We start from the raw sequence: 24,112 nt of genomic DNA on the forward strand, positions 1-24,112 counted from the left end.
TTTGTAGATTTTTCATTCGCTGTTTTGAAATTAAAACTATGCTTTTTTAGTTATTTCTTATTTTAATTTGCATATTTATTTATTTCCTTTCGGAAAACGGAGAAATAGGATTCGGACCTGCAAACTTTAATGAGGCAATTTAATGTTGCCTCGCAGCTAAAAGGAACTTCACGGAACTCAACCATAGAATATTAAGAAATTAAATAGTTTGAGAGTGGTTCTGGTTTGTGCTCCAAATGCACTGAATAAAATGCGCTAAAACTGGTAAACTGGTCACTTTAGCAGATTTACTTTTTCCAAACATAGAACCGTTTTACCTATGCTAGTGTTAGATAAGAAAGTTTTTTTTTCTCTGGAGTAATCCTTGGATTCTATATATATATATATATATATATATATATATATATATATATATATATATATATATATATATATATATATATATATATATATATATATAATCTGGTAAAAAGAAGCTCAACGTTATTTTTCCTTTCGTATTAATTATTTTTATTTATTATTTTCATGCTTGATTACTTATTTTTATCTTGTTTGTATTCCGTGGTCGGATATATATATTTAAAGAAAAATATTCTTTAGTGCTTAAAGCTAAAGTCCTAGATCGTAACTTAATAGCGACAGGTCCGCTCTACCTTCATGGGGTTATTGCCACTTTCTTCCTAAGTCAGCTATGATGAAGTAGCGTGTTTTGCTTCTTGATTGTAATGGTGTTAGTAAGAAATCACAATTAAGAAGCAAAACACGCTACTTCATAATAGCAGACATAGGGAAAATACGTCGTTTAATCCCAAGATGGCGGACGTGTCGCTACTTTTAAGCTACGATCCAAGGTTTTATTTAGAGCTACTTGGGGGGATGCATATTTAATTACCGTATTTTCATGTGTTACGCTAGCAGTTTCAAAAGGCAGAAATACTGCTTTGAAGCCGTTGGGAAAGATTGATTCAATATTTTCGCTCTACGGTAATTGTTTCTTTCTCTATTTGAAACAAATAGTGTGCCAACTGGAAGCATGTTTTTCACGTTTCTCTTTTACAACTAAATTCCATTATAGTTAAATATATTATTGGTCAATATTACAGACATGTTTTAAATAGAATTTAGTTCAGGTCAGGAAAGAAGAGCTTTAACCGTTAGAGAGTTCATTTCTTCTTGATAATTCTGTAAGACGGGAACTGTTGCTAACGGGCTCAAGAATTGGCCAACTCAATTTTTTTTGCTTTGATAATGCGACCTTTTTTTTTTTTTTTTGCGAATGCCATCCTTATCCCCTGTTTTAGTTTGCCAGACCAATGTATCGCACGTACAGTAGGCGCCGCTTAATGTGATCACGGTTAATGTTATCATTCGCTTAATGTTACGTTAAAAAAAATCGGATATTGTAATCAGCGTCTTCGTTTATTGTTATTACTTTTTCTTAAACTTTAAATTTTTTCCCCGTTTTTGTTCCTCAATTAACAGAAATACATAGGCAAACCCTGATGAGACTAACTTTCTGTGTAGCATTTTGTGGTTTTCAATAGCAGTTAAAAAAATTTCTGGGAATGAAGCTACAGAAAGTTCGCCCCCAGTGACCACAGACTCCCTCTAAGAAAACTTCCTTTTGCACCTAAAAAAATTCAATCGCTGGAAATGTTGCAGGCATTGATGTAGGACCTCTATTGTTGCCATTACTTTGTGAACTATTAAAGAATTGTGTCGAGATTGAAAACAAAGCGAAGTTAAACTAAAATTTAAACAACAAGCAAAACCATGCTGGAAAAGATAAGAAAGCTAAATGTGCTTTGAAACTGGTTTACGAATGTCAGGGAAAATGGTCATATTTTACTTCTCCTATTACTATGTGATAAAAATTGCATGATTTAGCTTTAACTTTTTATAATTCAGATATTTCCATTCTATTAATTTAATAATTTATAATTTAAAACTGCGTTCAGTTGAGTCATTGTGATGTTAATTCGAGGTTGCCAAAATAAATGCACCTTAATTGGAAAAAAAATCATTATTTTGTGTCTCCTGGATTCTTTTCGGTTATTGTTATCAGTCGGTTACTGTTATCAAATTGTATTTGTCCCAAAGTGATCACATTAAGCGGCGCCTACTGTATATTGTATGAAGTACCTTTCTAATTTCCTCTTTACAAGAATTTATTGTATAAATAGTCGTAGAAATAGCTGTCTGTCATTTTTGTTCTAGCTGCAACGAATTGTGTCCCAGCGGTACATACGGATTCAACTGCCAGGAAAAGTGCCTCTGCAAGAACAAAGCTTACTGTTCCCCAACAACAGGAGTGTGCCTTTGCGAAGCCGGTAATTTTTTTATACATGCATACATTTACGGCAATATGCTAGTGAAATAGCGTAACACTGAGACATTTCCAGTTCATAAGTTTTCCAGTTCATACTATAATGATATGATATGATGATATAATGATATGATGATATAATGATGACATATTTCTAATGATACTCTTCTCTCGATTCTCTTACATTTGATACCATGAAATTATTATCTCAACTTTTTTTGTTATGAATAATTATTTTAGCAATAGTTTTTCAGACGGTCATGAAATGCTAAAATCAAAGTATTTGGTCTGAAATGTGATGTAAAATGTTGCAACGTCAGTAAAACACTCACTTTTATCATACCAAGCATAATATTCTTTGGCACACGTTTCAATCAAACGCTAAATATACATCGGCGTTAAAGTAATCCTTTCCAAAGCGTAATTAGATCCAGAGCTGTGGAGTCGGAGTCGAAGAGTCGGAGTCGTTCGAAAACATGCCGACTCCGGGTTTCTTTTTTTTTCTTTAACTTTCACTGACTCTCCTTGCAATTTTGAAAAAACTGACTACCAATTAATTTGATAACATGTATAAAGGCCTACTAATAAGAAAATAACTGTCATTAGCATCCAACTGGCTTGATGGTTTATCGAACTTTCTGTAACAGTTACCTACGCCGCAGTCTCCTAGTTTGCTTGTTTTCTGACTTTAGTTAAGTGATAGCAACTGTCAGCAAACAGTTTTGTTGCCTAACATTTTCTAAGTAATCACTTTCATATAAAAATTAATATATTTTTTACCTTGATCTGAGTTATAAAATAGTAAAAGGAATGTATCTCTTGAGCAAGTCGGGAAACTTCTGACGGTGTTTGGTAAATTCAAATAAGTGTTGGTGCGAAAGCGCAAATCCGAAAGATCCGATAAAATATAATTTTTTTTTTAATCCAAAGACTTTATCTAAGAAAAAGCTTGGTTATCACTAAAAAGTGTGAAATAAAATCAATACATGGTTTACTGTTTACAACTCAATAATTGTAGTTAATCCTAAAATCTTCATAGTAAGGTTAATTCTAAAGCTGCCAATAAAATTAAAATTGAAATTGAACCAAAAAATGTAGGTATATAGTAAAAGCTACTCTCACAAAGCTGTATACCGCCGCATTTTGTGTAAAATTTGCTCCGGACGAGACGTACATATGTACCCTACCTCTCCCCGCATTAGTGCAATGTTTTCGTTGAAATTTTTAAGATGAAATTTAAGATTTATTATCGATTTTTATAGACTTTGAAATTAAGTTGAGACGTCACCCACCAGATGGGCGTCCCCCGGGAGGGAGAAACCACCCCTTCTCAAGAAAAGTTTTTTGACTTAACAAAAAAGTTTTTTTTTTCCTTCTCTCAAATTGCAGCTTTGAAAAATTGAAAGCCCAAGATTTGATCAACATCTATTTGTCAAACGTTAAGGGGGAGCAAATTAATCCTTTTCAATTTTTTAAAAATGGGATTTTTAAGTAATCTCACTTTAGAAATCGCAACTATTGGATAAGTTGATTTTCAAATTGAACTTCTAACGTTGTTTGATGCATCTTAGGTTTACAATGAAATAAAACGCAAAAACTTCATAAAAAGGAATTAATATTTCAATCTCTGTTTGGGGTTCCCCCCCCCTTCCCATGAGGGGCGGTATTTGAAAAAATAAATAACTAAATAAATAAAAAAGCCATAGTCGGACGTTTCAAAATCCAGGAGTCGAAGTCGGAGTCGGCCATTTTTCTTCCGACTCCGCAGCTATGATTAGATCAACAGCTCTTGCATGCAAGCGCTTTGAGGATACTTGGAGTTTTTTTCTTTTGTGTCATAGGAGACCCAAGTGATAAAAGGTTGCCCCTATTTTTTACCATAAACGAGCTGATGTGCGCATTACATGACTTCCTTTTACTCCACTTTAATGTCATTTCCCCATTATTGGCATTTTTAATGTGATTCAATAGTTTACTCTCTAAATATCACCAACAGTGGCCAAATTGAAACCAGATTTTAAAAAAAAAAAAAATTAAAAAAATTTCCAAATTTGTCGCCAAGTTGGTGACAAAACTTGGCGACCAAAAGACTGGCGATATATCGCCAACTGTCTGCCAAATTATAAAACCACTTGAGTTTACAACGAAATTAACAATGATTTCCAACCAAAAAGGGGCAAAAGACCCCCTTTGGAGCATCCGAATGCAACCAAAAATGGAGGTGCACAACTGGACCCCACTAGGAGTCTAAGTATAAAATTTTAATTTTCTAGGACATTCCCTTCTTGAGTTATGCGACATACATACACACATACGCACATACATACGTACATACAGACGTCACGAGAAAACTCGTCGTAATTAACTCGGGGATCGTCAAAATGGATATTTCGGGTGCCTGTCCGTTCCTAGGCATGTATCCACGTGTGATCGGGTTGAAAAATAAACTCAACATTCATTCGGGGGTGAGCAAAATGGAAATTACGGCCCATTTTTGAGTAAAATTTTTTGCGAATACAATACTTCCTTTTTTGTAAAAGGAAGTAAAAATGAGTTTTAAGGCCCAAAGCAGCTAGGGTACCAACCAGTTTTGGAGCAATCGACGATTACGTAATCATAATCGACCGAATCGATCACATTTTTGTGTAATCGTAAAGATAATCGTAATCTATGAATTGAAAGTAACTAATCGTAGTCGAAATCAAAATCGTTAAGACTTGATGAAAGCCTGAATAGTTAGTTCATGTAAAGATTGTTGCATGATGGAGAACATAAGAGTTTTAAAATACAACCATTTTTCTTCGAGCTGTTGAAGAAAAAATATGTCACCTTAAATTTGATGATGATTAGAACCTGGAATAGAGTCGGCTTGGAGATAGGTTGTCTGCTTCTCTGCTTGAGCGTTGCTATTGACTTCCATTACAATGATCAAAGGACATTTGAAACTACGCTTTGTGTTAATCAGGTGTATGGACTTAAACCCATTTCTCACAGGAATAAAACTTAAACTTTTAATTTGAGTAAAAAAAAATGACGCTACAATAGGGGAGTGTTTTATACCTTGGGACACTGCTACTTTCTAAAAATCTGTTTTTAACAGCCATGTTTTTGTAATCTCTAATATTAACCTTCACCATTAAATGGTGCCATATTAAAAATCAGCATCAAATGAGTAAAATTGACGATTTTGTGAGAGAAAGAAAATTTCAAGACTCCAAAGTAGATATTTTCTTCATTTTTATTTCATTTTCTGCCTTTGTATTTGTAAATTTAATCAACTGAATTTTATTTTATTATAAAAGAGAAGTACTTTAAATATTTTGCTTATGAGAAAATAATGATAGTGCATTTCGATTGACCATTATTTTGGTTTTTCTTTAACCACGTGGTGATTGTACCTTGGGACAGCCAAACATTTTTACCCTAGGACACGTTCCAAGGTACAACATATACGTAGTTCTTAATAATTAAGACATGCTTAGGAACATGGAACAATGTTCTAATCTTATGTAGTCTTTTAAACAAATTTAATGTTTGATAATAATTCATAAATCATTATTCATAATTCATAATTAATTTTTCATGATTTAATTCACTACCATGAAAAAAATATTTGTTATGTTTTCTGGTGCAATATTGGTTCAAGTATATGGCTGTTTCCTGAATTATGAAGACTTCCCCATAGTACAGCAGGATGTGTCCCAAGGTACAATAGGATGTTGTACCTAGGGTCAGCTTGGAACTTTTACTTTAAATGACTGGCAATATTTTATTTTCAAATTGTCTGAATTAAAAAAAATATAATATATATATATATATATATATATATATATATATATATATATATATATATATATATATATATATATATATATATATATATATGTGTGTGTGTGTGTGTGTGTGTAAGAACCGCCGCTCGGTTCTTATTACGAATCTTGATTTTCACAAGTTGCAGTGTTGTGCCGTGATAATCCACCATGTAGGAAGAGGACAAAGTTACATTCACAACATCTTTATTTTTACATAGAATATACCAGCAGGAACTTCTCTTAACTACCCAACTTGTTTAGTTGTGCCACGATTTTTATATAGGGAATATCATTAAAAGATTACAGATAATTATCCCTCGATCATGTGATCTCACGTGATCTATATAGGAGGAGCCGATTGCAATAACGAAATATTATTGGGCTTTGCACCGCAGACAGAGGCTGGCTTAAGTCTGGAGGGAAAAAAAGTGTCTGGTTGGTACTTTAAGGGGAATCTCATCTGAGCCTAGAACATAACCATATATGGTATGAGAAGCATTTAAGTGTGTAATAAATAATGTCTGTGACTCATACGCGCTGACATATAAGTGAACAGAACTTAATATGGAAAAGGCCTAGCAAAGGATTTTTCATATTACACACACACACACACATATCTATACATATAATAAAATAAGATGTTTGTGTGTGTGTGTGTGGCGCGCATCCCGGGAAAACGGTAAGGCCTAGAAAGATGAAATTTGGTATACAGGTGTAGTTTTTGCTGAAGTTGTGCACCTCGGGCTTCGATTTTTGATATTTTAATTAGAAAAAAAGTTATTTAATGTTTTAAGTGATTTTAAACACTTTTTAGTACTTTTAACCTCACAGACCCCGAACCAATCGCGCCAGACAAATATTTTTGGTACTATAGTGTCGGAAATTTAATTTTAAATATGATGAACAAAAAAATTTTGAAGATAGAGCAATTTTTGTATTTTTTATGAATTTTTGAAAAAACCATTAATTTGCATGTTTTTCTGGGTTTTATTTTTTTCTAATATCATCCTGCGAGAAGTATCAAAGCCTCATTTCTGAAATTTAAGTTGGTAATAGTAAAAACATTTCGCCCTCTTCAAAAGAAAAAAGTTCTTAAAAATACGCAATAGTTTTTTTTTTTACAATTTTTTTGATGCTGAACACATCATGTCCTTTCACGCATCAGTCGAAAAAAGCGTTCTTCAATCTTTTATGCCTGTGACGTCACTACTTGGGTTTCGATTCGATATTTACGATGGAATCTTAATCGCAAGCAATGTTAATCTTTTTTTTTACTAGATAGCTTACTTCTACATTTTCTGACGTGATGACCACGTGTTTTTTCGGCAGCGCTTGCTTTTTTTCTTTCCTTTTTTTTTGTTTTATTTAGGGATTGCATTTATTTCTTTTTCCATCCCCCCCCCCCAAGCTGGACCTTTCACTGTATCTATATTACGTTACCTTTCATAGTTGTGCGCATTAATTCAATAAAAACAGCGAGATTTTTTTTTTATCTTTGTTAAACGCTACTTTTTGCACACTACGGGGAATTTGAGCTTTTTTTTTTTTTTTTTGGCTCTACTTAAATAAAAAAAAGCGGTTTTTTGAGTGTTCTTTGTTTTTAATAGGAAATGGGTGAGGAGGTCAAAATAAATAGAGATGGATAAGAAAATGTAAAGATAGATATTAAAGGTAGATAGCCGCCGAAGGCGGCAATCTTGGCGTAAAAATGTGAAAGGCACAAAAAAAAGGTAGAGATGGATTGATTAATACTGCTGCCAAATTTATTTAAACAACCGCCGAAGGCGGCAAACTTGAAGTAAAAAGGTAAATGACAAGTTAGCAAAACAGCCGCCGTAGGTGGCTGCTTGCACATTGGGTGTCAATGCCCCCCTCCCTCCCCCACATACACCATGACTTTGAAAAAACAATGCTTTCACATAAAAGTGGAAGTGCTTTTTGTTATTTTTCGACAAAATTTGCATGAAGAGTACGTCGTTTGTGTCTCCCCTCCCCCTCCTTTAAAAATATTCCAAACGACGAAACTGGAGACAGATCTAGAAAATATTTTATTCAAATTATTAATGATATAGATAGATATAGATTGATTGACACCGCCACGAAATTTATTTAAGCAGCCGCCGAAGGCGGCAACATTGGCGTAAAAAAACGAATGATAATACTGATTTATAGAGAAAAACATTGATTAATGTCGTCGCTAAATTGTTTATGCAGCCGCCGAAGGCGGCACCCCTGGCGTAAAAAGGCGAATGGCGTAAAAAGGCGGACCAGCTGGTCGCCACAGGCGGCTAGTATATATATATATATATATATATTACATAGAAGTATGTTGGGGTATTTTAATGTTAATTTTAGATTTTAAATTCGATTCAAATAATTGACGTTAAAAATTAAAATATGAAAAGTGTACCAAGGTATACGACACTCTTCCCTAATATAGTTTAATGAACTTTGTAAGAAAATGCTCAAGAAAGGGATACTTTAAGATAGAGGTAATTTGTTTTTACTATTATGTGTTGTACCCAAAAAACGTGATTACATTGATGAGTAATATTAAAATGAACGGAACATGTATGGAACCTCTTCTTAATTTATCAACTCTTTGTACATTATTAAGTTTTAGTAGTGAATTAAATTAATAGCGAAATTATAGGGGGCTTTTTCCTCAGAAGAGTAAAGCGTTTAAAAATGAGTGATTAAAAATTAATGCTTTTTATTTCATTGTTCTCTTTTCTTTATCCTCATTAAGACATTTCTACAAGCTTCATATTTTTGAACAGCTTGTAGAATTTTTGAAATGAAACGACTATGTGTTTAGCATTTTTCTTATAGGCATCTATGGAAGGACGATTCCACAGGTAACTGAGTGACGTTTTTGAAGCAAAAAATACATATTTTGTAACATTTCAACGCAAAATACAGTCAATTCGCAATAACTCGAATCTATAGGATTCGACGGAAAACTTTGATTTATCGGAACTTTGACTTACCGTTAGTTTTGGTTTTTTGACAAAAGTCATCGTAAATATTTTAATTAATATGTACATATAACAGACAAAATTACAGAACTTCGAAATTTTTAAGCACAATATGCACGGTTTAATCAAAAATATTGAGAGAAAAAAATTAAAAGCATGGTTTTGATTTCGATACTGCTGGAACCACTTGAATGGAGCTGATTCTACTTCAAGAAAGGTGTACATCTTCATCGTTTCAAATTTAGGTTCATGGATTCTACCGCTTTAGAAGTTTCCTTTTTTTTCTTTTAATATATTTAATGGTAAAAAAAAAAGAAAACTCACTCTGTCTTCCAGGAACTTATCAAGAAATGATCGAAAGAAAGCATGAAGGGGAATGCTTCTTAACTTTGGTCAGCCTTTAAATTAAAAGCAAATTTGTAGTCTAGAAACATGTCAAAGTGTAAAACAGTACAGTACAACAAAAGAAAATAAGTTAACTCATTTCCGCACGTGTAACTTCTTTACGCATATTGGCTCAACAGATGCTCTTCTTACTTTAGGGGTCTGTTGTGCAGGAGTTGCAATTGAAAGTGAATTAATTTTTTTCTCATAGTCACTTGTTTCTTTCTTTCTTCCTTTCTTTCTTTTTCTGTTCTTTCAAAATAAATTTCGAGTCATCTTTAAAAAAACTTTGAGTTAAAGAAAGTTAACTTCGAGATATTGAGAATAACTAGCATTTAATTAAAGACAAAGGAGTCGGAACTCAATATAAACTTCGAGTTATAGTAATATTCGAGTTATCGGACTTAGAGTTATCGCGAATTGACTGTACATGTTGAGCAAACGATCTTTTGCCCAGGCATATTTTTTTTTAATCTGAATTTAATGGTATGATTGAATTCCCGAAATACATTTTGGATCATTTTTAAATATTAATAAAAACATGGTAAGTGGCTGACATTTTAAAAAGAAGTATGTCAGTCAGTTATCATGCTTTTGACAAATTTTTTTAATTGTCAAAAATCTGTTTCGAGAATTTAACTATACCATTGAGTTCAGCCTAAAAAAACACAATATTCTACGAAAAAAGATTGTTTTTACAATGTATATTTTGCGTTAAATATTACAAATTACGTCTTGTTTTGCTTCCAAATGTCAGTTACTCATGGAAATGCCCGGAAATATTCGTGGCTCACACTAGATGGTAAATTTAAGACAGAAATATAAAGAATGTGCTTATTATCTACTGAGAAAGCAGTAACATGCATTTGTTAAAATTAAAAACTTTGTATCTCACACAAAATGAACAAAAAAAAGGGGGGGGGGGGTACCTTGCTAGTCTAAATTTTCAACGAAGAAAAGAAATACGATGAAAAATGCAAAATAGTCATGTAATTACTTTAAAAAACGAGAGATGAAATTTCTTCGTACATCTTTAATAGTTTTTAGAAATAAATAGTCAATGTCATTAAAACTTTGCTTCAAAATAGATATTACTGTTTAACTTTAGTTATTGAAGATTCCTAATTCAACATTTATTTATTCACTTTTTTTTTTTTTTTTTTTTGAAAATGTTGCAGTTCTCAGTTGATGGCAACAATTTCATCAATGAAAAAAAAAAAAAAAAAAAAAAAAACGAGAAAGTTAAAAACTAAATTGTTATTTCATTGTATAAATAGTGCATTCATTCCCTATGAGCCGTGTAATCGTGTCGCTGACAAAGTCAAATACTTTAATGCATTTGGGTCTGAAAATTAACATATTTTGATATTTTGGAGTTTCACTCGAAAAAACAAATGTGTTGGTAATTTATCTAGTATACACTTGTCTTTAGAGCTAATAGTTTGAATACGAAGAAGTGTTTCGTTTTCCCCCCATTGACTGTTTCAAACGAATCATCTAGGTGCTACTTGTTGAAAATTAGTATTGGTTATTCGACTACCGATGTTTACGAGAAGCTACTTCAAAAAATAATAAATATTGTTCTACTTGTGTTTTTGTGTACTATCCAAAAAAATTGGAGAGGTGGGTGTTGTAACGTTATGTTTTATCACTTTTTGCGTTTTATTTCATTTTCATTAGAATAAGTGTTTTTTAAGTGTCCTTGTTTTTGTAATTTTCTTCACAAATAATTTTACAAAATCCAGAAAAACGTGTAACGAAATTTTTTATTATTATATTAATTCCAAAAAATCAAATGAAACCGAGTGTTTCAGCGTCAGAGAATTAATTTAGAGGCGTTGTAAATTTCCAAAGCATGAAATCATTATCAATTAAATGTATGAAAACATTTTACTTGACAAAAAGATCATATTTTCAGGTTTCACCGGAAGGCTTTGTGAACAAGTGTGTCCAGATGATACTTATGGAAAGGGATGTATTCATCAATGCAATTGCCGATTCAATGTGAGTTGCAGCCCCTTCGACGGAGAATGCAATTGCCCACATGGATACACTGGAGTTCACTGCGAAAATAAATGCCCCCGCATGACATTTGGACTTAAATGTGAGTACCGATGCAACTGCAGTAATGATGCAACCTGTGATCCGGTAAACGGGATGTGCATTTGTGGACCTGGATATGTAGGACCTCAGTAAGTCTTTGTTTAAGTATTTAGTTTTTTCACCTCATTTCCTCCAAGGTTACTGTGAAAGAAAAAATGCGTGTCCATATCTACAACTCATTTAATTAAGTTATACCATACATATTAATATCTTTATACAATGTCTCAGTTGTCTACCGATGCAACTGTAGTAATGATGCAACCTGTGATCCGGTAAACGGGATGTGCATTTGTGGACCTGGATATGTAGGACCTCAGTAAGTCTTTGTTTAAGTATTAAGTTTTTTCACCTTATTTCCTCCAAGGTTGATGTTACTGTGAAAGAAAAAATGCGTGTCCATATCTACAACTTCTTCAATCAAGTTATGCCATACATATTAATATCTTTATACAATGTCTCAGTTGTCTGCCGATGCAACTGTAATAATGATTTCTTCTGTGATCCGGTGATAGGGTTGTGCATATCGTCGCCTCAGAGCAAGAGTAAGACAAATCTAATCCCAGAAATAATACTAAAAAATCTTACTGTTGCTCTGACGCGACGATATGTGTGGCTCCGGATACCTTCAATATATTCCGGTATTTTTCCTGGATATCAAACACCGGTATCACGAAATTGCAAATTAGTTCGAAATACCGGTATTCGGTATACCGGCATTCAATCACTAGTGCTAAGTAAGTTTTAACTTAGGCAGTAGTATTTTTTTACCTTTTCCCCTCCAAGGTTAATGTTATCATAGGAAGATAAGCGTGTGCATATCATATCTGCAACTTCATCAACCTCTCATCACGGAGTTATGCCTTGCTAATATCATCATACACTACCTCAGTTCCCCTCTATATGCAATTTATTTGGTGATTAAGGTAGTTGTAAATTAAAACAATGTTTCAAAACATTAAAAATAATATGAAATCAGCATGAAGGCGAAAAGTGCTAAAATTATTAAAAGCAAATTTAAAAAGAGCTTCTGGTAATAAGAAAAACATTAAGAAACTAAATCAAGATTTTGTTTTTACAAATTTAAGTAATTTTGAAATTAAACGCCACATTTGAAAGGGGAAGAGAAATAATGAGTAGGAGGATCTGCTGACGAAAAAAGCTGTGACAAAAAACTTTTTTCGTACAAAACATGTAGCTATCAACGATAATGTATATTATACTTCACCACACCACGTGTCAGGCGCACACCTTAAGAGGTAAACTCCAGGGTGGGCTGACGCCTGGTGCGGGATCTTACCCGGCGCAAGACCACTGCTTCCAAGCCCAGCCATACAGAGTTTCTCTCCGCAGACTCCATCCCCTTGTGGTACAATCTAAAACTACACGCTGAGAGTGGGGTAAGGTGGAGAAAAGTACCATGCATATGAATGCTGGCAATCTTGACTGAATAGTAAGTTACCTTTGTTTTTAAATTTTTGAAACTTTTAAAGTATGAATACTCTGGTAATGTTATGAACTCTAAGGTAGGTATACTAACTATTTAATTCTTCTGTTTTCTTTATTATTATTTTATATATTTTTTTTTCATAAAAATCAGCAAAGTTACTTACTGGTAAGTTCAAAAATGAAGCATACAGTCTTTTCAGTAACTAACTTTACTGATAAAGGTCTCTCCAGTAACTGACTAATTAATTTTTCAAAAAAATGAGTAAAAGTTAGTTACTTTCCCGAAAAATCATTATAGTTTCTGGAAAGATAAAAAATAAAGTAACTTCTGAAGTAACTGATCAAAAATTCATTCAAATTAATCATCAAACATAAGAAAGCAAAATATACTCAATCGTTTACCATACTACTTTTTTTAAAGGCATATTAAAGTGAATTTTTTTAAACCCTAAAACATTTTCACTACTAAGTTAAGTATTATAATTTGTTACAGGTGTGAAGAAGTTTGTCCACCTGGATCGTATGGGGCAGACTGTGCTAAGAAATGCTTATGTCAGAATGATGCTGATTGTTTGCACACAGACGGAACGTGTGTTTGTCCTCCCGGTAAATTCTTTAGATTCTCAATGTAATATTATTTATTATCCTTTTGAATGTCCTATTTTACACTGAGACGACTATCACTTATTAATTGTTAATTAGAACTCGAGAAAAAATGGATTCAAAAAATATCATTTTTCATCTTGCCTGCGTTCTTATTAATTGAATTATTTTTTATTCTACTCACTATAAAAACATTTTTACAGTGTGTATAATGTATTCATAAACGTTCCTGGTTCTGGTATATTCATAAAATACATTTATGAATGTTGTAGTTGTAGTATATTCATAAACGTTCCTGGAAAATAAACAGCTAAGGTGCCCAATTTCAGCCAGTAGCATACCTTGCAAAAAACCAGAAATGTTTTCCGTTAAAAGACAGTAACCTTCCTGAAATTATCCTTGAATCTTTCTCAAGAATTTGGAAATCTCCCCGGTTAAAGCCAGTCTGGAGCCTTCGAGGGAAATGAGGTACGTTTAACGTGATTGATAAGAACTTTCCTGATTTACTAAGAAAGCTCCAGAAGCATCAATGCAACCATGGCTAAAGCAAAGACAGAACTGCAAGTACAAACTAAGCATCTCCCTTGGCCGCAATTCTTACATTGCAAAGAATTTCCTGAAATTATCCTTGAATCTTTCTCAAGAATTTGGAAATCTCCCCGGTTAAAGCCAGTCTGGAGCCTTCGAGGGAAATGAGGTACGTTTAACGTGATTGATAAGAACTTTCCTGATTTACTAAGAAAGCTCCAGAAGCATCAATGCAACCATGGCTAAAGCAAACACAGAACTGCAAGTACAAACTAAGCATCTCCCTTGGCTGCAATTCTTACATTGCAAAGAATTTCCTGAAATTATCCTTGAATCTTTCTCAAGAATTTGGAAATATCCCCGGTTAAAGCCAGTCTGGAGCCTTCGAAGGAAATGAGGTACGTTTAACGTGATTGATAAGAACTTCCCTGATTTACTAAGAAAGCTCCAGAAGCATCAATGCAACCATGGCTAAAGCAAACACAGAACTGCAAGTACAAACTAAGCATCTCCCTTGGCTGCAATTCTTACATTGCAAAGAATTTCCTGAAATTATCCTTGAATCTTTCTCAAGAATTTGGAAATCTCCCCGGTTAAAGCCAGTCTGGAGCCTTCGAGGGAAATGAGGTACGTTTAACGTGATTGATAAGAACTTTCCTGATTTACTAAGAAAGCTCCAGAAGCATCAATGCAACCATGGCTAAAGCAAACACAGAACTGCAAGTACAAACTAAGCATCTCCCTTGGCTGCAATTCTTACATTGCAAAGAATTTCCTGAAATTATCCTTGAATCTTTCTCAAGAATTTGGAAATATCCCCGGTTAAAGCCAGTCTGGAGCCTTCGAAGGAAATGAGGTACGTTTAACGTGATTGATAAGAACTTTCCTGATTTACTAAGAAAGCTCCAGAAGCATAAATGCAACCATGGCTAAAGCAAACACAGAACTGCAAGTACAAACTAAGCATCTCCCTTGGCTGCAAGTCTTACATTGCAAAGAATTTCCTGAAATTATCCTTGAATCTTTCTCAAGAATTTGGAAATATCCCCGGTTAAAGCCAGTCTGGAGCCTTCGAAGGAAATGAGGTACGTTTAGCGTAATTGATAAGAACTTCCCTGATTTACTAAGAAAGCTCCAGAAGCATCAATGCAACCATGGCTAAAGCAAAGACAGAACTGCAAGTACAAACTAAGCATCTCCCTTGACTGCAATTCTTACATTGCAAAGCTGTAGCTAAACAGAGACTTATTCGCTCTCACAGGGAGTTCAGTCAATTTGGACAGGCCGTAATCGAACTAAAGCCCATGTACTTATTAAACACGCTCAGTCAATCTTTAAATCAGTAGCTCAAATATTTTACACACCAGTGAAAAAGTCTGCATTCGTGCAACTTGTAGCAATTCAGGAAACTTTCTTCCAAAGATACTTGATTTTAAGGGGAAATAGATGAAATCTTGTGAAATCCCGAAGCGCTTCACGGAAATAATCAGTGACGTTACGGAATTTTTTTACAGTGCATATGATATTAAATTATTATTTTGCAGCTATCTTTACTTTGCTCAAAAACGTCCCTCAAAATCCCTTCTATTATTTTATTTCTTTGATCATGTTAGTTATAAGTACCAAAAATAAAAGGGAACCCCATGTTCAGGACTTTTACCCCATAACAACAGCAAGTACTCACCTATTTGAATTCACTTTGTAATTTAGTATCAGTTTATAGTTTACCCAATATTCGCCTTTTTTTTTAAGAGTCTCTTCTGTGTTTTATGTACACTGATGTAAAAAGTTGAGAGGAATTTCAGATTTGGTCAATTATCCCGAGAAATACTGGACCGATTTTAATGAAATTAGGTATGCACATACATTGAAACAATGCAAAAAAAAAGAACCATCCAAAATTTAAAATACACGAGCATGATCATAATTAACACTCGTCAGAGTCGGATAGTATGAAACAGCGGTTGCAAAATTGAACCAAAAAAAAATGGGTTAGTATGGGGTATGGTCACTTCTAACAGACATATAGGCTTCGCATTGTGATTCCATACTCGAAATGAAGCAGTTCATGGGATCCTGTTGCAATTACTTCCACTCGTTCAACAACGCTATACTGAAGCTATGGAGGGTCCCCGGAGGGGTGTTGCGAGTTGCTATTGCCCTTCCAAAAGCGTCCCAGACGTGCTCTATAGAACTAGCGTCCAGAGATCTGCTTGGTCAACCTATCCAGTGAACATCCTCCCTTTCAGGAAATTCGTCGACCAGAAGAGCTCTATATGGCCTTGCGTTAACATCCATTAAAATTAACTTAAGGCTAACAGTGTCCCTCAAGAGGTGAGCATAGGGCTCCAAGACTATATCCCTATATCTCGCAATTGTCACAGAGCCTCTCTCAAAGACATGGAGGGCGAGGGGTGTGCGGCCATCCAACATAATGCCTGCCCAGACCGTCAAACCACCACCGCCATAGGTCGATTTCGCCGATATTTGAGGGTAGGTACATGTTCCTGCTTCTATCCATGTAAACGTAGGACAAGAATAGTCGTTTAAACTGAAACGGGACTTGCTATTTGCCTTCTAATATCCGCAAAATCGACCATTATGGTCGAGGAGGTTTGACGATCTGAGCTGACATCATGTTGGACCACCGCTATAATAGTCGATTTCGCGGATAATGGAGGGCAGGTGCAGGTTCCTGCTTCTATACATACGAACGTAAGACAATAATAGTCGGTTAAGTAGAACCGGGACCCGTTACCTGTCCTCCAATATCCACGAAATCGACCATTATAGAGGAGGAGGTTTGACGGTCTGGGCAGGCATCATGTTGGATGGCTGCACACCCCTCCATGTCTTTGAGAGAGGCTCTGTGAGAGTTGCAAGGTATAGGGATGTGGTCTTTGAGCCCTATGCTCACCTCTTGCGGAGCGCTGTAAGCCCTGAGTTAATTTTAATGCATGTCAACAAAAGGTCACATAGAGCTCTTCTGGTCGACGAATTTCCTGAAGGGGAGGATATTCACTGGTTGGATTGACCAAGCAGATCTCTAGACTCCATTCCTATAGAGCATGTCTGAGACTCTCTTGGGAGTGCAATAGCAACTCGCAACACCCCTCTGGGGACCCTCCATGGCCTAAGTACAGTGTTGTTGAACGAGTGGAAACGATTGATCGAGGATCCCATAAACTGTTTCATTTGAAGCATGGAGTCACACTGCGAGGCCTATATGTCTGTTAAGGGGACCATACCATCTACTAACCCATTTTTTTTCTTTTTTTTTTGCTTTATCTTGTAACCGCTGTTTCATACCATCCGACTCTAACGAGTGTTACTTATGATCATGGCTGTATATTTTAAATTTTGGATGGTTATTTGTTTTGTATTAATTCAATGTATGTACATATCAAATTTCATTAAAATCGAACCAGTAGTTTTGGAAATAATTGATCAAATCTGAAAATTCTCTTACTTTCTTACACCAGTGCAGATACTTGTTCTTGAGTTTGACTCACAGTCTACAATTGCTTCTTGCAGGTTTCTTTGGAAATTTTTGTGAAGGTTACTGCCCATCGAGTACTTACGGATTTAATTGTACCGAAAAATGTGACTGCAATGAAGAGACGAGTATATGTGATCCTTTTTCAGGCCAATGTATTTGCAACCCCGGATATACTGGAATGAAATGCGACATGCATTGCAGAAATTTCGATATTCCCAGTATGTCGACTTGACTTTTCAAAAGTTTTACCAGGCTAGAAATATCCAAACAGAAAATAAATTGCTGTTGTCTCGCTGTTCCCCCTGCCTCACTGTGCCCACTTCTCCCCTACTGGGCTCAAAAAATTAAAGAAAGGCATAATATTAATTGCATGAATGAAAATTAAACAAGAAATAAAACAAATACTCACCTCTTAAAATTCACTTTGTAATGTAGTATCAGTTCAGGGTTTACCCATTAATTGCCTTTTTTCAAAGATTCTTTTCTGCATTTTATATAGATTTTTGTTCGCGAGTTTGACTCATAGTCTACAATTGCTTCTCGCAGGTTTCTCGGGAAGATATTGCGAAGATTACTGCCCAGCGGGTACTTTCGGCTTTAACTGCACCGGAAAGTGTGAATGCAATGAAGAGACGGGTACCTGCGATCCGTTTACAGGCGCATGTATTTGCAAGGCCGGATATACAGGAATAAAATGCGACATGCATTGTCGAAATAACACTTTTGGACGAAACTGCAACTACAGCTGCGATTGTAAAAACGATGCCGTCTGTGATCCCATTGACGGAACTTGCTATTGCAAGCCAGGATACAGGGGCAGAGAGTAAGTTTTCTTTGTACTTTTCAGTCGAAAGTACGTGACTTGGTTTGACGAATAGTTTATTTTCTACCTTGGCGACAATAGAAATTGTTTAAAGTGATTGGCAATATCTAAAAGTATATGGCAACCATAGAATTTAGAAATTAAATATATATATATATATATATATATATATATATATATATATATATATATATACAGTTGGCTCTCTGTTTAACGACTTTCAAGGGACCACAAAAAATCGTCCTTAAGTAGAAAACGTCCTTAAATAGAATGGTTTTAATACTACAGTGGACCATCTGGGACCGTGAAAAGCCGTCGTTAAATAGAGCGTCGTTAAACAGAGAGCCAACTATATATATATATATATATATATATATATATATATATATATATATACATAGGGTGTATCAGTACAGCGTTTACAGACTTTCAGGGCAGATAGAGTACACCTAGAAGATGTGAAACCACATAGCAATGCATGGTCGGAAACGTTTTCCTGGCGCAGTAGTGACCACACAAATCATTAAAAACACGAATAAGAGAAGAAAACATGTTTATTATCCTTAGTACAGCAAAAAAACTAAGAAAAAAGAACATTAAGGAGCCAACGATCGTCATCAAAGTAGGTGTTCGAAATTACAACCCCGGCCCGTGATGCATGTCTGACATCTCCAGTGCATTTTAGATCGAACGTCAAAGTGAGCGCGGCAACAAAAACCGCGTGTGCGCATGCACCGTCATCTGATGCTTCGGTTCACGTAACAACATCTATCATGTAGGGAAGGGTGGCACAAAGCGGGTAGGTCGCAAAAAGCGGGTAGGCCTTCGTATGACCCCCCTCCCCCCATGGTGTGTTAACGGCGACGAATACGTATGTCGTGTTTACCTGAACACCCCCGAGTTATTATCAGTCCCAGCGAAGCAGCAGTGAAGCGGCATGGCGCAACCAGGCTTAAAATTAAAAAAAAAATGATACATTTAAAAAAATGAAGTTTTGTAACTTGTGATTAGTCGAAGAACAGCTTATTTTTTATTGTCAATAATATTAACTTATTCTGACACTATCTACCTATAAACTACGATGGTCATTCCGTTTTTTTTTAATTATTAATTAAGGTTATAATTATTGAAATAACAAACGTGCCTTTGGGCAAAGCGGGTATAGGATTTAATTATAAATTTATTTAAAATTTCTTGACTCGTGTGCTGACTTAGATTTTCTCTTTCAATAAGATAAGTATAACTTTAAAAAATTATTTTTTAGGATGGCACAATTAATTAGTTTATTAATTAACTCAGATATTTCTGTATGTTCCATAAATAAATTTACTGACTTTAAATTGGATAAGTACAACTGTTTTATAATTTTTTATATAAAAACAGGTAGCTAGTCAACTATTTTAATTATTTATAACTTCAAATTTGATTGGAAAATGTACCAAACCACAATTAGTTAAGCTTACCCGCTTTGGGCTCAATGGTAGGGCAAAGAGGGATTTTCACGTGTTTGTTAAGTTTGATAATAAATAAATATTGGGTTTGAAATAATACAAAAATCACTTTTTAATTTGAAGTTCAAGAGCCCTGCTAGGAAATAAAACCAAAATTGTTGCGATTAAAATCCAAAAACTAAAAGTTTCGAGCGTTCTTCGAAAACCTACCCACTTTGGGCCACCCTCCCCTACACCAGACAAAAATTTACCTGCATTTTATGCTGTGTTAAAAATAAAAAAAATTAATTTGAATTCTGAAATTTTGAATTCAAATTATTTTTTTCGCAATCACGAACTGAGACACTACCCTACTCATTGGAGTTATTGTTTCATTGTTTCTAGAAACAGTTCCTGTCCCCCCACCCCCCAAGCCTGCCTCTCCTCCTGGGCGGTTACGTGTGCATAGTTGTGTGTGTAAGTGTGTAGGCTTGTGTGTGTGCGTATACCTGTGTGTATGCACATAAGCGTGTGTGTGTGTGTATGTGTGTGAGTGTGCGTGTGTGTAGGACATGGACGCCTCCGACCAGGAGAAGCGGATAGCTCAGGACCGGAGCAGCCGCGCCGCGCCGCCTGCAGAGGACGGTGGGCGGTGGTGCTGCAGAGGCTTCTCGTCCAAACTGAAAAAGGCACGGAACATCAAAAACGGTCAAATGAGAACAATAAGCAATCGTGATTGCTCAATAAACATATTTTCTCCTCTTATTTGCTCTGTCATACTTGTGCTTTGAGCCGTCACTATCGCGTCAGGAAAGCGTTTCCGACTATGCATTGCTATGTGATTTCCCTTCGTCTACATTGTTAAAAATTCAAGAAGATTTTCTGGTAATTGTTACTGTAAAATGGTGGACTTACAGCATCGCTGATTTTTACGGCAATTTCTACCGGAGAAATAAGCGATCCCAGCTCCAATTGGTTGCTGTGGCCTACCGAGGAAACCGTAAAATTTTACTGTAACATTTGATTTTTACGGTAATAGTTACTGCCAACATGGATGCCAGTAACAATTACCGTAAATTTTCCGGAAAATTTTTAACAGTGTAGATGTACTCTATCTGCCTGAAAGTCCGTAAATGCTGTACTAATACACCCTGTATATATATTTAATTTCAATATCTATATATATATATAATTAAATAAATATATTTATTTATAATTAAATATATTGAATGCCGTCAACTACGAAAGTTTTAGCTCGCAATAGCGATAAACAAATTAAAATAGCGAAGAAAATATTGCACCAAGTAGGAGCATTTTTTAAAAATGCACTTTTAACGGAAAAATTTCTACTTTCTTTTTACGCAGTTTCACGTGACCTCTCTCAAGTTGAATGCATTTTTAGAACATAAAAACTGAGGTTTTCACGTTTATGTCGGGAATCAATAATATAAGGGTCATTCTTCGAGAAGTGTAACTTTTCTGTCACACGCCTTTTACAGTAATAACTTTAAGGAACAATTCATTTAACAATGATTTTTAATTTAATCAAAAATATATCTATTTAAACTTGTCAACAATTTTTTAATAGCTATTTTTATTTTAGCATGTTTTTGGTTCACAGCATGTGAATTCTCACCTCCGTGGCACGTCACACACCTTGTGTGACTGTTTGTGTTGCTTAATAACATGTCTAATTAAAAGTATGTACTTAGTTATTGATTATTTCTTTCACAAGTGTCTCAAATACTAATTTTTTAAGCATATTTAATTTTTTAGTATTCTGTTTTAGTTCGTTTTAGTAGGACAAGAAGTCATGTCACACAATAAATTCTCACCTCCGTTACCTAAACACAAATGCCATTCCTCATTAACACGTGGCAGTAATGACATAAAATTTTATTTTTAATGATACTAGGGAGCCCCCTTGTTTATTTTCAGCCATAGTTGAAGCTGTGAGATTTTTGTTGAAAAACAAAAAGATTTTACTTCATAAACTTAGTATGGTTATTCTGACTTCTCACCTCCGTGAACTTGAATTTCAAGGATGTAAATTAATGCAAAAAAAAGGAGTGAACATGTTTACATATGCTTAACATGTGCAGATTGTAGCTAGAAGAAAAAAAAATTTCCCTGAAAAATATATCTATTAGGCCTATATTAATGGAAAATTCCTCACCTCCGTGAATCTCATCTCCGTGACAGATCTTATCAATGTCATTATTTCTGAGGTGAAAATGAATGATGGAGGAGAAATACATCAATAATAGGCATTCTTTCAAAATTATAAACTGCCAGTATATCCTCAAATTTACTAAATACTATTTTTTAAGATACATTTGAAACTACTAACTAAGCCGTACTTTAATTAAGAGAGCTTAATATTATATTCCCACTAATCATTAAAGTAGCTGATTGTTTGCACAATTAACAAAATTACTACTTTGATATTAAATTGGCCTCGATTTTTGAATAGTATAAGTTTTTTTTTTTTTAAATTTCTATGAACAAGGTATTTTTTATTTTTTTTATTTTTTTTATTTATGAGTAAAATAATTGGAACTTAGCTGGGCCATTGTTTATGGTTATTTCTAGTAGGCAACACTTTCATGTAAGATCGAAAAAAAAAGAAAAAAAAAAAGGTTTCTAGATTGAAAAATATTTGCGTTCAAAAGCTACGTTTTCTGGAGAATGACCCATAACTACTTTATCTGCTTGTATATCGTGGTTCATCCAAAATATTTCTCGCTGGCGCTTCGCCTAACATGTCTGACGCTTTTCAGAGCCAAACCAATTTGTGCTTTGAACCCTGAGTCATGTCATGTTGAAACTTGACACACATGTTTTTCTTACTGTTTTATTATGCCATTAGCAAAAAGATATACATAGAAAAGCAAAAAGATAAAAATTATATTCGACTTAAACGTAAACATAGCTCATAAAAAAATCAATGTATTAAAACTTTGTAAAATATTTCAATAAAATTATAATGAGTAATGGGTTAAATCCTGACTCCCGGTCTCAATTTCAGAAACCAATTCAATAGATGAGATTTAAAAGTAGTTGGAGCTGAATCATTAATAATTAAATTAGAGAAATTTTTCAAAACGTAGAAAGTTTTTCAAAAAGAAAGGTACGAAGTAGATGAGCATTTCAGTGTATGTATTCGCGGTAATAAGTATTCATTTGTTGTTAGGATTCTAACAATAGTAGCTTTGACTTCAGTTGTTTCTCCACATAGCGTTTATGCTCCGGAAAACTAGTTTCGCATAAATTAATATTTGAAGATTCATATAATGCAATAATGATAAACAGATGTGGCGTATTCACTTGACTGCTATCGAAAGGGGAAAAAGCATGTAATTTATTTTTGAATTTCAACGGAGAATTCATTCTGCTCTCAAATTTACGTTTCCTTTCTAAAACTATGCAAAACTCAGACGCGAAACTATGCATTTCTTGTTAAATATAAAGATGTAATAGTTTCAGGAAAATATTAGTGTAAATGATTTCATAGCATAAGAATTTGCATTTCACCATAACCATAGTAACGAATAGTGTAGTCACCTAACAATTTTGGCTTGGAAACTTCAAATTTAAGAGGAAACTCTTTCTTATTAATTCTGTATTTAACACCAGCTACCTGGAAATGTTTTAAATATGCAGTAACACATGTAGAGTATTCCATTCTGAAAACAGATACCTCTGAAGGTGAAAGCGTAAGGTATAATACAAGCAATTTTAAAGAATTGATAATCATATTTAAATATTTTGTTGTAGGACAAAAAAAAATTGTTGCTGTAATTAAATGATACAGCTCCAGTTATTAACATTTTAAATATTAATTGAGGCCTACTAATATTTGGTGCAGTATTTGTTTAGTTAATATTAAGCTTATATATATTTTTATTAAATAAGTTTTTTTATAATTAATCAAGTGCATGGCGGGCGAAATGAATGGGGAAAAGTAAAATTAGTTCATTTCGTTTATTATTTGATCATTTTTTAAATCATTTACGTATTTATTTAATTATTAATTTATTTACTTTCTTTCCTTTAACATTGTACTTCTTTTTATTTCTTCGCCTATTTTCTTACTCATTAGCTATTTAACTCTCATTCATTTATTTTTCTCATATATTAAGTAATTTATTTATTCGTATACTGCTTCATTATCTGTTCA

General features: G+C 34.2%; 1 protein-coding gene across 1 annotated transcript in view; it reads left to right on the forward strand.

The window, feature by feature from the left end:
* The window catches only part of LOC129231159 (multiple epidermal growth factor-like domains protein 11), a 47,468-nt gene that overhangs the window by 11,122 nt on the left and 12,234 nt on the right, over positions 1-24,112 (forward strand). Inside the window, exons 4-5 of the mRNA XM_054865407.1 lie at positions 11,832-11,919; positions 13,543-13,655. Coding sequence (XP_054721382.1) covers positions 11,832-11,919; positions 13,543-13,655 — 201 coding nt within the window. The remainder of the gene's footprint in view (positions 1-11,831; positions 11,920-13,542; positions 13,656-24,112) is intronic.

Source organism: Uloborus diversus, chromosome 10 (genome assembly GCF_026930045.1).
Source record: "Uloborus diversus isolate 005 chromosome 10, Udiv.v.3.1, whole genome shotgun sequence".
NCBI lineage: Eukaryota > Metazoa > Arthropoda > Arachnida > Araneae > Uloboridae > Uloborus > Uloborus diversus.